This window comes from Felis catus, chromosome A1 (genome assembly GCF_018350175.1).
Source record: "Felis catus isolate Fca126 chromosome A1, F.catus_Fca126_mat1.0, whole genome shotgun sequence".
Lineage (NCBI taxonomy): Eukaryota > Metazoa > Chordata > Mammalia > Carnivora > Felidae > Felis > Felis catus.
Genome location: NC_058368.1, coordinates 117,076,515 through 117,088,661, shown reverse-complemented (window position 1 = coordinate 117,088,661; position 12,147 = coordinate 117,076,515). Strand labels below are relative to the sequence as shown.

The window sequence follows — 12,147 nt, the reverse complement described above, 5'->3', positions numbered from 1 at the left end:
CTAAAATCACACTTAATATTCCCCCAAGAGAAGCTGGTTTTCTTAAAGAGCAAGATTTTTAAACTAGATTGCCTTCCTTCTTTTACTCACTGCAAAATTAGTAAAAGGTTACTAATTAAAATGTCTGAGGCTCCGAGTGATTTACCCAAAAATTAGGGAAGAATGTTTTCTGCATTCTAGAGGTTAACATTTCAGGAACAAATTTGGCCAGATACTGGCAGTCCACCCATGAACACGACTGAGAAGGGTCCAGAAAATAAGGAAATAAAGGAAACAAAGGCCACAAGAGTAGTTCTTAGAAAGAGAATATCTATTCCTGTGTAACCAAATCTATAGTTTCTCAGCTTCTCAAAACAAGTATATGGAACCCAAAGGCTTAAAGATTCAGCAAACATCCTTCAATATTTCAAGGAAAGGATTTTTTAGCAGAAAATATAAGTTTTTAGAATATACACTAATAGAAACAAACTTTTCACCAAAGGGACTGTCTGAGCTAGTGAAAGAAATTAAAATACACACAGAAACTAGAAAGTGAACTTGCAGAGCTTCTCCTCATTTAACAACAACAAAAAAACCAATCAGGGTTGATTTATAACAGGATATTACAAAATAAAAGTGTTAAAACTCACAGGTAAACATTTGAATCCAATGTAATATTTAAGGTTGCATTGCAGGCACCACAGAGACTATGCAGTTAAAAGATGTATCTTGGGTTTACTTCAAGAAATTAAATTAAGACTTTCCAATATCTGAAGCCACACAAAGATTGTAGAATTAGGGCAAATCTCACTTGAAGTAGAAGCATCTCCAAATCTAGGCTTGGACCAGAGACCAGACTGAAAGTAGGGCTGGAGGAGCCCCACAGAAGCAGGGTGAAGGCCAGAGTCACTGTGAGGAGAAGAGCACAGATATCAAGGACAAGGCCACAGGCAGGTAAAATTGTAGCTCTGCCTGCCTGGCACCTGGTGCCAGGCCATTGCTGAGTTCTGGCAGCAACTTCTGCAAAGACTAGGTGCAGCACGATGACAGTAGGTATTGTATGCAGTGACCAGCAACCCTGTAGAGCAACATCTCTGTTGCTCACAGTGCCATGGTGCTAATCTCACTCTTGTGCCTCCCTAGGTTGAAGAGTCATATTAGCTGGTCTGAAGCATATGATAGGACAGTCAGGCAAAGCTCTCCAGCTGGTCACTTTCATGACCAGGTAGCCAGCTGCACTGAGCATGGTGCCACATCAAAGAGGGCATGACTTCTGGCTGCAGCTCCTGCCACAGCACTGCCTGTGTATTTTTGCCATCACAAGGAGCCTGCAGTGAACATCATCATGCTCTGCACCTACTGACACACTGGATGACAGTGCACACAGTGCCAGGTTGCTGGCCAGGAAGAAATAGGTGCACAGGGCCCCACATCTGGGTAAGAAGCACTAAAGTGTGAGATGGAGACTTATAGCAGGTGTTCCCATTCTCCTGGACTGCAGAAAGAGGTCTGCTGGAAAACAAGCATTTTTTGTTGATGGTGGTGATATGCAGGGTGATGCTTATGCTGGAGGAGAGGGACAGCTTGTCCTTGGTGGCTCCGGTGGTGACACTGTATTTCATGGTCTGCTTCCAGTTTAGAATTCCATCTGTCTGTAGCTTACAAAGAATTGCATAGTAATTCTTAGAAGTGAATTGTTTGACTGTGTGTTTACTACTTTCTGTATCTTTCATCTCTCCATCGTTTTGGCTTGGGCAGCCACAGTTCTTGCCTTTAATAGGACTAGACACCCAGCTGAAAGTCACCTGCACAGCACTGTAGTTCTCAACCTCCATTTCAATCAGGATCTTGAAAGGGGCCCTTAAACTGCCTCCAATCTTCTCTTCTACTCCATGATTCATCTGTTGCACTCCAAAATCAAAGATGGTACTGTCACTTTTAGATGGTAGATATGCTATATGAGACTGTAGTAAGTGTAGGGAATCTCAACCTTACAGTGTCATCGAGGTCAGTAGAGTCCCCCTGAAGAATGCAGAGCATGTGGTGGAGGGCAGGTTCTCCTGTAGGCAGATTCTGCTGCACTTCTTGTGGCTCAGTACGGCAGCACTGGCATTAGCATCCAACTCCCTCATCTTGCCACGAGCTGTTCCTACCCCTCCCTAACACTAACTGGTGGCAGCTCTGCTCCTCTGGTCCATTCCTGCCCTAGTCATCTCTTTTACTTGTGGGGACTGGGGAAATGGCTATTGAAACTAATGTGATAAATCCATAGAGAATTACTTGTAGCATCCAAACATACTGGGGTTTAAGAATGAACTATGCTCATTTTAAGATGTTTTCCACAATTTCCAAAACAAAATGTATTAAAAACCATAAATTATTTATATCCAGGATGAATAAATTTATATGAAAAGCATTCATGGGGTTTCCAGTGAGGGTTTCAGATTCAAGGGCCTAAAGACTTCCTTTAACATTATCTGCTAGATCTAGTCTATCATTCTCCAGTCCTTCCCTGCTCCTTTCTCTGGCAGTAAAGAGGCTTCCCGGCATTCACCCATAGTTCTGGTCACATCTTTGCCCAGATTCCCCACTTTTAAACCACTGGCCTTTTCTTCTAGAATCTCGCAGCACATCTGACGCATACTTCAATAGGCTGAACAAAGACATCAGTAAGGGAAACTGCTTACTGCGCACGGTGTGCCTTTCCTGTGGGGGACTTCTTTCTTATCTCTTCTCGATGCTGCTTCTCAGATCCTAATACATCTTGCCATGGTTGCTCCCAGATTACAAAGGTACACTGGAGAGAAAAGGCAGCGCCTCATTCCAGGTCATTAAACATCCTGATGTTCCTGACGCAGAAATTTAGAAAAGATGGTGGAAGAGAAGGTGTAAGAAGTCCACTCCAGATATATTCCACAAATGTCGGCGGGGATCGCTGGGTCAGAATGCCAATGGATTGCTTTGTTTCACTCTAGCTACGGACTGGCAGACAGCGGCACCCAGAGGCCTGGTACGATATCTACCTCCTGTTATTTCTCAAAGTCAGGAGACTGTATTTGCTTTATTTCCAGGACTTATTTTAGGCAGAGGCTGCGAGTCATTATTTCTTTTTGACAAAGTATAAGAAATTAGCCTTTCTGAAAAATTTAAACCAAATGCTTTAAATTATTAAAATTCAAATCGACTTAAAAGAATTCTTACACAATTTTCCCTCTTGACATTTCCTTTTGAAGATGATACACCACTGAAGCTTCTTTTCCTTAAAAAATTTTTGCTGAAGAAATTAGCCATTATAAAAATAATTTTTCATCACAAAAGTCATTCTCACTGTAAATTCTACAATATAACAAGTTTTTTTATTATACAAAAGTAGAAAATGCTGATAAAAATTTTAAATCACCAGTAATTATGTGATTATTATATTTGATGACTGTCCACACTTTGTAAATACATATATACTTTTTTTTGTTGTGGTAATATACACATAAAATTTAACATCTTAACCATTTTTAAGTACACAGTTCAGTGGTATTAAATACATTCATAATCTTATACAACCATTACTACCATCTATCTCCAGAACACTTTTCAACTTTTAAAACTGAAACCCATACCCATTACCTATTAACTCTTCATTCTCCCCTCTCTCCAGCCCCTAGAAAACATCATCTATTTTCTATGATTTTGGCTACTCTAAATAACTCATATAAGTGGAATCAACTAGTATTTATCTATTTATGACTGGCTTATTTTACACCGAATAATATCCTCAAAGTTCATCTGTGTTGTAGCATATGTAAAAATTTCCTTCCTCTTTTTTTTAAGTTTATTTATTTATTTTGAGAGAGAGAGAAAGAGGGAGGAAGAGAACGAAGGGTTGAGAGAGAGACAGAAGGAGAATCACAAGTGGGCTCTCTGCTGTAAGCAATCTCATGAACCACGAGATCATGACCTGAGCTAAAATCAAGAGTCAGACCCTTAATCGACTGAGCCACCCAAGCACCCCCAAATTTGCTTCCTTTTTAAGGCTGAATAACATTACATTGTATGTACAGACCACATTTTACTTATTCATTCATCTGTTGATGGCAACTTGGGTTGCTTCTAAGTTTTAGCTACTATTAATTATGTTGCTATAAACATGGGTGTACAAATGTCTCTTTTTAAATGTTTTATTTATTTTTGAGAGAGAGAACATGAACAGAGGAGGGGCAGGGGAGGGGGACAGAGGATCCAAAGCAGGCTCTTGGCTGACAGCAGCAAGCCTGATGTGGGGCTCGAACTCATGAACCATGAGATGATGACCTAAGCCAAGGTCAGATGCTCAACCAACTGAGCCATGCAGGCACCCCTACGAATGTCTCTTTGAGACCCTGCTCTCAATTCTTTTGGGTACATGCCCAGAAGTGGAAGTGCTGGATCATAAGGTAATTCTACTTTTAATTTTTTTAAATGTTTATTTATTTTGAGAGAGAGAGAGTGAATGTATGAGGAGAGGAGGAGCAGAGACAGACAGACAGAGACAGAGAATCTGAAGCAGGCTCCACATTGCTAGCATAGAGCCCAATGAGGGGCTTGAACTCACAAACCGTGAGATCATGACCTGAGCCGAAATCAAGAGTTAGATGCTTAACTGACTGAGCCATGCAGGTGCCCCTATTTTTAATTTTTTGAGGAAATGCCACACTGTTTTCCACAGTGGCTATACCATTTTAGATTCCTACCAGCAATGCACAAAGGTTTCAAATATTTCACATCCCTACTAACATTTGTTATTTTGTTTTTCTGATAGTAGCCATCCTAATGGGTGTAAGGTGGTATCTCATTGTCTTGATTTGCATTCCCCTAACAATTAGTGATGTTGAGCATCTTTTCACGTGCTTATTGTCCACTTGAATCTTTGTTGGAATTAAATATATATTATTATAACCCCTCAAATAATCAGCTCTTTCATGGATATTACTGGTGGCCTCTATAAACCGGTATTTGTGTTCCCTCAAAATTCATATGTTGAAACCTAATCCCAAGTATAATGGTATTTGGAGGTAGGGCTTTGGAGAGGTGATTAGGTCATGAGGGTGAAGTCCTCACCAGACATCAAATCTTCTGGCACTTTTATCTCAGATTTCTCAGCCCCCAGAACTTATAAATAAATTTCTGTTGTTTACAAGCCACTCAGTTTATGGTATTTTGTTAAAGTAGTACATATGGACTAAGACAGTTGTCTGTGCCCTTTGCTCTCTTCTAACATTTCCTTTTTTAGTTTAGAGGCCCACCCTCTGAAACAGGAAGCTAAACTTATTCATAGATACTGATAGATCTAAACCAATAATGGTAAACCTCATTCCTCATTGTCAGTGTTAGCTAGGAATACAGACTTAATAAGCTTACTCAACCATGGTACTATTTTGAGCCATGGAACTATTGTGGGGAAGAGGGCTGGTCTGCATATGGTAGGATATTTAGCAGCATCCCTGGCCTCTACACAATAGATGCCAGTAGACCCCACCCCCACAGTTATGACAATCAAAAATGTCTCCAGACATTACCAAATGTCACCTCCTCCCCATCATACTGAAAATCACAGGCTCAGGGTATTCCCCAGGTGACTATTATTGAGCCAGGGATAGGTAAATGGTCTAAACTGGTCCAATCACATTGAAAGACAAACTGGTTGGGGGGAGCCACTCTCTGAACTTACCGTGGACAAGGAAGGAAGCTCCCTGGTTACTGCTGGCAGAATTCTTATGACCAGAGACTTAAGAAGTTTACAAGATAAGGACAAAGCTGAAAGAATAACAGAAAAAATATAAATAAATTATCATTCTCCAAAATTAGGAAGAGAAAAACAATTTGTGCTAGGTCATGATTCTATTATGCCTAGAGGGAGCCATACTTTCAAGAATGGCACTGGCACTGTCCAATACAGTAACCACCAGCTACATGTGGCCATTGAGCATCTGAAATATGGCCAGTCCAAATTGAGATGTGCTGTCAGTGTAAAATACGCACCAGGTTTTGAAGATTTAGTACAAAATAAGAATGTAAAATATATCATTAATAATTATTACATTGATTATGATCATTTGAATTAAGTTAAATAAAATTATTGAAATTAATTTCACATATTTCTTTTTGCCACTTTACTCTGGTCACTAGATAATTTAATATCACATAAGTGGCTTTCATCTGTGGCTCACATTATATTTCTATTGGACAGAGCTGCTCTAGAGCACCTGGTTTTTAAGATAACAGATTTTCTAATTATTTAAGGGGAAAAAAAGTTAGAGAGGAAGGGAGCCAAACCATAAGAGACTCTTAAAAACTGAGAATAAACTGAGGGTTGATGGGGTGGGAGAGGGAGGAGAAAGTGGGTGATGGGCATTGAGGAGAGCACCTGTTGGGATGAGCACTGGGTGTTGTATGGAAACCAATCTGACAATAAATTTCATGTTAAAAAATAATAAATCAGTGTAAATTACATTGGCCTTTTTTTTCTATAGAAAACATTCTACTTGATACAGGAGACTGCTACATTTTAGTTAAACTTTTTTTTTAAGATTTCATTTTTTTAAGTTTTATTTATTTAAATAATCTCTACATCCAATGTGGTGCTCAAACTCACAACCCTGAGATCAAGAGTTGGATGCTCCTCTGAATGAACCAGCCAGGAGCCCCTTTAGGATTTTATTTTTATTTATTTTAATTTTTTATTTTTTAAAAAATGTTTTAGTTATTTTTGAGACAGAGAGACACAGAGAATGAGCAGGGGAGGGGCAGAGAGAGAGTGAGACACAGAATCTGAAGCAGGCTCCAGGCTCCAAGCTGTCAGCACAGAGCCCAACGCGGGGCTTGAACTCACAAACCGCGAGATCTTGACCCGAGCCGAAGTTGGACGCTTAACCGACTGAGCCGCCCAGGCGGCCCTAGGATTTTATTTTTAAGTAATTTTCCCACTCAAAGTGGGGCTCAAACTCACAACCCCAAGATCAAGGGTCGCATGCTCTATCGACTTAACCAGCCAGGCATCCCTATAAACTTGTTTTTCACTGTTTATAAAATGATATACCAGTATAGAAATATACTTTCCTGAGGTGTCTGAAATTTCCTTACCCTGTAATTTGTGATCTCCAAAATATAAGCAGGGCTTCTTTTATCACTCATAATTTTTTAACCTCCACAGTATAAGCAACTTAAAAGTTTATTAAAAGTTTACTAAAGGGAATTTTCAGGGATGCCTGGGTAGCTAGGTCAGTTAAGTGTCTGACTTCAGCTCAGGTCATAATCTCATGGTTCATGAGTTGGAGCCCTGTGTCAGGCTCTGTGCTGAAAGCTCAGAGCCTGGAGCTTGCTTGGGATTCTGTGTCTCCCTCTCTCTCTGACCCTCCCCCACTCGTGCTTTGTCTCTGTCTCTCAAAAATAAATAAAAAACATTTAAAATTTTTTAAAGGGAATTTTCAAGCATACAGCATTAGCCTGATTGTGATACTACTTTTATTAAAGGAAGGAAACATTTCACTGGGGAATTTATCGCTCTTCCCAAATCTTTGGTTTCCTACTATCACAGATATTCCATGGAACAACCACAGAAGTGTAATTCGTTCATCAATTTAGAGTGTTCCTGTATGTCTAATGGACTTGATTTTTTTTTAAAAAAACCTATATTTATCAATAGACATTAGGGTAATGTGTGATGAGGTAGAGCCCTTGGTTTTAGGATCAATGTAATTTTCCCCCAAAAAAACAGCATTTATAAAATGTGTTAAACTCAAAAGCAGAAAATATGTTCCAGGACTGAAGGAGGTAGATACCTGAGGGGAAACTTCAGTTAATCCTTTTAATTTTCTTCAACAACATTCCATATAAAGATTTGCTAAGATAATAATTTTGGAAAATCAGAATTACATAGAATTTATCTTAAGTTACTTTCTGTGACAAAGGTATTTGAGCATCATAAAACTCAGGCAATTAAAATGCAAAGTAATATTTGGATTATTTACATGTATAGACATGTCCTTACATATTATATGGTTAAATAAAGTACCATGCAGAGGCTAGCAAATAAAACTCTTATAGCTACAAATGAAGTAAAACCAAGTATAATTAAGGGATAATCACACTGAAAAAAAGTTCACCATCGAAAAAAGGAAACAGATGATCCTGAAATTATAGTTAAATCAGTGAACATTCTTCAGCACATCATAGAACCAAGAGAACTAATGTAGTTTATCTGAAAGAACCTAATTTCTACTTCAAATTTAACAAAAAATCCAAATTGGTGCCAGGCCATTTTTATTTCCTCCCATGATTAGGTATCAGAGTCTACCTAAACCACAGAAGACACATTCACACACACTTTTAGCAAAACTCTCCACTCATAATTGGCACTGTCCTTGACTAGAGAGAAATGTATATAACATGGCTCTATCTCATTTTAAGGTGACATAGAATATATTTTCCCTCACAAATTATTATGGGAATTAAACTATATTTATGTTATTTCTAGATAGGTCAGTTGTTTCATTCAATTAGAAAATTTTTTTGTGTGTCTCCCATGTTTTCGTACTAGGCACTGGGACACGATGACTATGGGAGACTGAAAACTCTGGATTATCACAGAGCTTCCAATCTGGGGTGAAAGAGACAATAAGTGCCTAAACAAATAAAGCGAATTTTGAAAGTGTTAATCACATTTTAAGTGAGTTTTAAAATTTAGATATAGCTGTTCATATTTTAGAGGACAGAGATTAAATTTAATGACCTTGATACTTTATCTAACTGATCCTATTAAAAAATAAATGGCAATGAATAGGAGCAAGTGGAAACTCTTAGATATTTAGGCCTAAATATTACAAAAAAAGCAGATGAATACCTTACTACGCAAAGAAGAGACTAGTAAAAAAGCTTCAAAATAGTGGACGTGGAATGAAAAAATCCTAATTAAATTTCAATTTTATTCTTCTATAGTTAGACCACTTGTCAGACAACTGTGTCCTAAACGATTATGTGCCCCCATACACTTATTTCTGTTTACGTTTATATTTACATTAAACATATTAAAAAGAGTAATCACCCATGTTCCCTTGGGGTCCTTCAAAACACAGTCCCTAAATCGTGAGTCCCCTTCGGGCATTTTCATAATCAACAAAATATATACTTAGAATTATATAGTGGTCAGCTTCTCCTTCTCACTCCACTGATTTGGGTACTTTACAATCCTCTGTATGGTTAATTATAATTTCTTGTATCTGCTTCAGATTGGTATACCGTGTGGAAGCATCCGAGAGGTTCCAGACAGATGCAAAGACGCTTTCCGCACGGACGCCCTATCTCCGGTAATCACTCAGCAGTCTAGGAGCTATCCGGCCCCACGGCGACCGGTAAAAGTTCTGGCTTAGCGGAGCGGGAAAGGGGGACATAAGGGTCTAACGTCTTTCTAGGAAGCTTTGCCTCTAAATATTTTCAAAGCAATAGCTCTCTATGAAATATTATCGCGTTAAGTCAAATTCTCACGAGAGGACAAGTCGCCGGATGGCGTAATTGCACTACTACGCCTGCGCAAGCTAGGGCAGCCCGCACTTCCGCTTGAGTCGTGCTGTCACTCACAGCCGCTTCTCCCGCCCGGCGGGATGACGTAGTGCTTTCTTTTTCGCTCGGTCAGCCGCTCCGGACCGAGACCTGCTGAGCTGCGGAGCTATCGCTTCTGGCTCTGCGAGTTGCGGCTCTCGGCGAGATTTCGCGCTGCCTGCCCTCCGCCATTCCGTTGCTAATCGGTAGCGGATCACTTTCCTAAGAGCCGGAAAAAACAGAGGAATAAAGAGACTGAATAAGACTCTCGGCGCCCGGCCGTCTTGCTCTGAGTGGCTTCCTCTTCCGTTAGCTCCTGTCCGGAGAAGCTAGGTTTATAATCGTCACTGGATTGTAAGTACCCAAGGCGAAGAGAGCTCACTGCGCCCCGATTTTTGAATATCTTTGTTCCGTGAGAGAGTGTGGATTGGGAGTGTCTGCTGGGCCTTACTTACTGTGTCGAAAATCATTCCGCAGAAGCCGCCATTTGCTTTCCTGCTAGCTAGCTCCCTCTGCATTGTCCGGCAGCGGCATCTGGAGGCTGAAACTTGCATTGCAGCTAATAGATTAAAACGCACCTAACTGGTTTTTAGTCACGACAAATTCATATAGACTTGGGCCTTGATTCAACATTAAGACAAAATAGACGCTTAGCTCCTGTTCTGCTTAAAACTCTTTGTACTTAAGATTTCAGCTCATAACAAACTGGTCGTTCTGACTGTTGGAACTTTTTAGTGCAACAAGTGATTGTCAGAAAAGTGAATCTCAAAGAAGTAAAGATGAGTAAGAGCAAAGATGATGCTCCTCACGAACTAGAGAGCCAGTTTATCTTACGGCTACCTCCAGAATATGCCTCTACTGTGAGGCGGGCAGTACAGTCTGGTCATGTCAACCTGAAGGACAGACTGACAATTGAGTTACACCCTGATGGACGTCATGGAATCGTCAGAGTGGACCGGGTCCCATTGGCCTCAAAATTGGTAGATCTTCCGTGTGTTATGGAAAGTCTGAAAACCATTGATAAGAAAACATTTTACAAGACAGCTGATATATGTCAGATGCTTGTCTCCACAGTCGATGGTGATCTCTATCCTCCTGTGGAAGAACCAGTTGCTACTACTGATCCCAAAGCAAGCAAGAAAAAGGATAAGGACAAAGAGAAAAAGTTTATATGGAACCATGGAATTACTCTGCCTCTTAAAAATGTCAGAAAGAGAAGGTTCCGGAAGACAGCAAAGAAGAAGTATATTGAATCTCCAGATGTGGAGAAAGAAGTGAAGCGGTTGCTGAGTACAGATGCTGAAGCTGTGAGTACTCGTTGGGAAATAATTGCTGAAGATGAAACAAAAGAAACAGAAAATCAGGGCCTTGATATTTCTTCTCCAGGAATGTCTGGTCACAGGCAGGGCCATGACTCATTAGAACACGATGAGCTTCGGGAGATATTCAATGACCTCAGCAGCAGCAGTGAAGATGAAGATGAGACCCAGCATCAAGATGAAGAAGATATAAACATCATTGACACTGAGGAAGATTTGGAAAGACAGCTACAGGACAAGTTGAATGAATCAGATGAACAGCACCAAGAAAATGAGGGAACCAATCAGCTGGTCATGGGAATTCAGAAACAGATTGATAATATGAAAGGCAAACTCCAAGAGACCCAGGATAGGGCAAAACGACAGGAGGATCTCATTATGAAAGTTGAAAACCTGGCTCTCAAGAACAGATTTCAGGCTGTGCTGGATGAACTCAAACAAAAGGAAGACCGAGAAAAGGAGCAGCTCAGCTCTTTGCAAGAAGAGCTAGAATCACTCCTAGAGAAGTGAGAAGAGTTCTCATACTTAATTTCATTCCTTAGCTTGCTCACCATTGAAAGAATAATCTTGGCTTCATCACCTGGACTAGATGTAACTTTATAGTAGTTCCCATTTTCCCCACTGTTTGTTGCTGAATTTGTCTTACAGACAAATATAAATGTGAATTGCTATCTTGTTTGTCATAACCACTTTGTTAGGTGTTTATTCTTTAGGAAGTAGGAATGTGTACACAGATAAATGATTGTAGGAAAATTGTAGGGTTAGTGGAATGAACAGTTCAACCTTAGTAATCACACCTTGACTGCAGGACTTTGCTGCTGTTTCTCATTTGCCAGAAGTGGCTGTTGCTTCTCTCTGATGCCATCTGAGAGCAATAAGATCTAGAGTCTAGTCTGCAGGCAGTGAAACTAGTTTGCATATGTTTTCCCATGCAGTGGTAGCTATTTTCCCAGCTGCTGAAAGCATTTGTCCCCATGTAGAGTTGCAAATCATTTCATAAAGTTGTTTTAACAGTAAATAAAAGTAACTAATTTTCACCTCATAATGTGTCTTGCTCTTTTAGGGGTAGTGGAGATCAGATCCTCTTGAGGTGGTTTCTTGGTGGGGTTTAATGACTGATTTGATTCTGGTTTGTAGGGAAAAGAAACAGTTACGTGTTGGGTTTTAAGAAATTACAGCAGGGTCTGGGGTGCCTGGGTGGCTCAGTCGGTTAAGGGTCCAACTTCGGGCTCAGGTCACAATCTCACTGTTCGTGAGTTCAAGCCCCGTGTCGGGCTCTGTG

General features: G+C 40.1%; 2 protein-coding genes across 4 annotated transcripts in view; one reads left to right on the top strand and one right to left on the bottom strand.

Annotated features, from left to right (window-relative positions):
* The window catches only part of LOC101100942 (protocadherin gamma-C4), a 175,264-nt gene extending 165,804 nt beyond the window's left edge, over window positions 1-9,460 (bottom strand). The window contains exons 1-2 of one of the 3 annotated variants that reach the window (XM_045039899.1): window positions 9,247-9,460; window positions 5,681-5,766 (exon numbers count right to left, since the gene is read on the bottom strand). In XM_045039899.1, coding sequence (XP_044895834.1) covers window positions 5,681-5,766; window positions 9,247-9,259 — 99 coding nt within the window. In that variant the 5' untranslated portion in view covers window positions 9,260-9,460. Of the gene's footprint in view, window positions 1-5,680; window positions 5,767-9,052; window positions 9,072-9,246 lie in introns of those variants that run through there. The other 2 variants (XM_019833581.3, XM_045039900.1) reach the window with 2 other exon arrangements.
* Window positions 9,461-9,633: 173 nt separating this feature from the next.
* On the top strand, window positions 9,634-11,907 carry TAF7 (TATA-box binding protein associated factor 7). Its single transcript, XM_003980857.6, has one exon. The coding sequence runs from the start codon at window positions 10,326-10,328 to the stop codon at window positions 11,373-11,375; it is 1,050 nt and encodes a 349-aa protein (XP_003980906.1). The 5' UTR covers window positions 9,634-10,325; the 3' UTR covers window positions 11,376-11,907.
* Window positions 11,908-12,147: the final 240 nt, after the last annotated feature.

Coding starts and splice junctions, on each gene's coding strand:
- TAF7 (XM_003980857.6), top strand. CDS start 10,326: ATGAGTAAGAGCAAAGATGATGCTCCTCACGAACTAGAGAGCCAGTTT.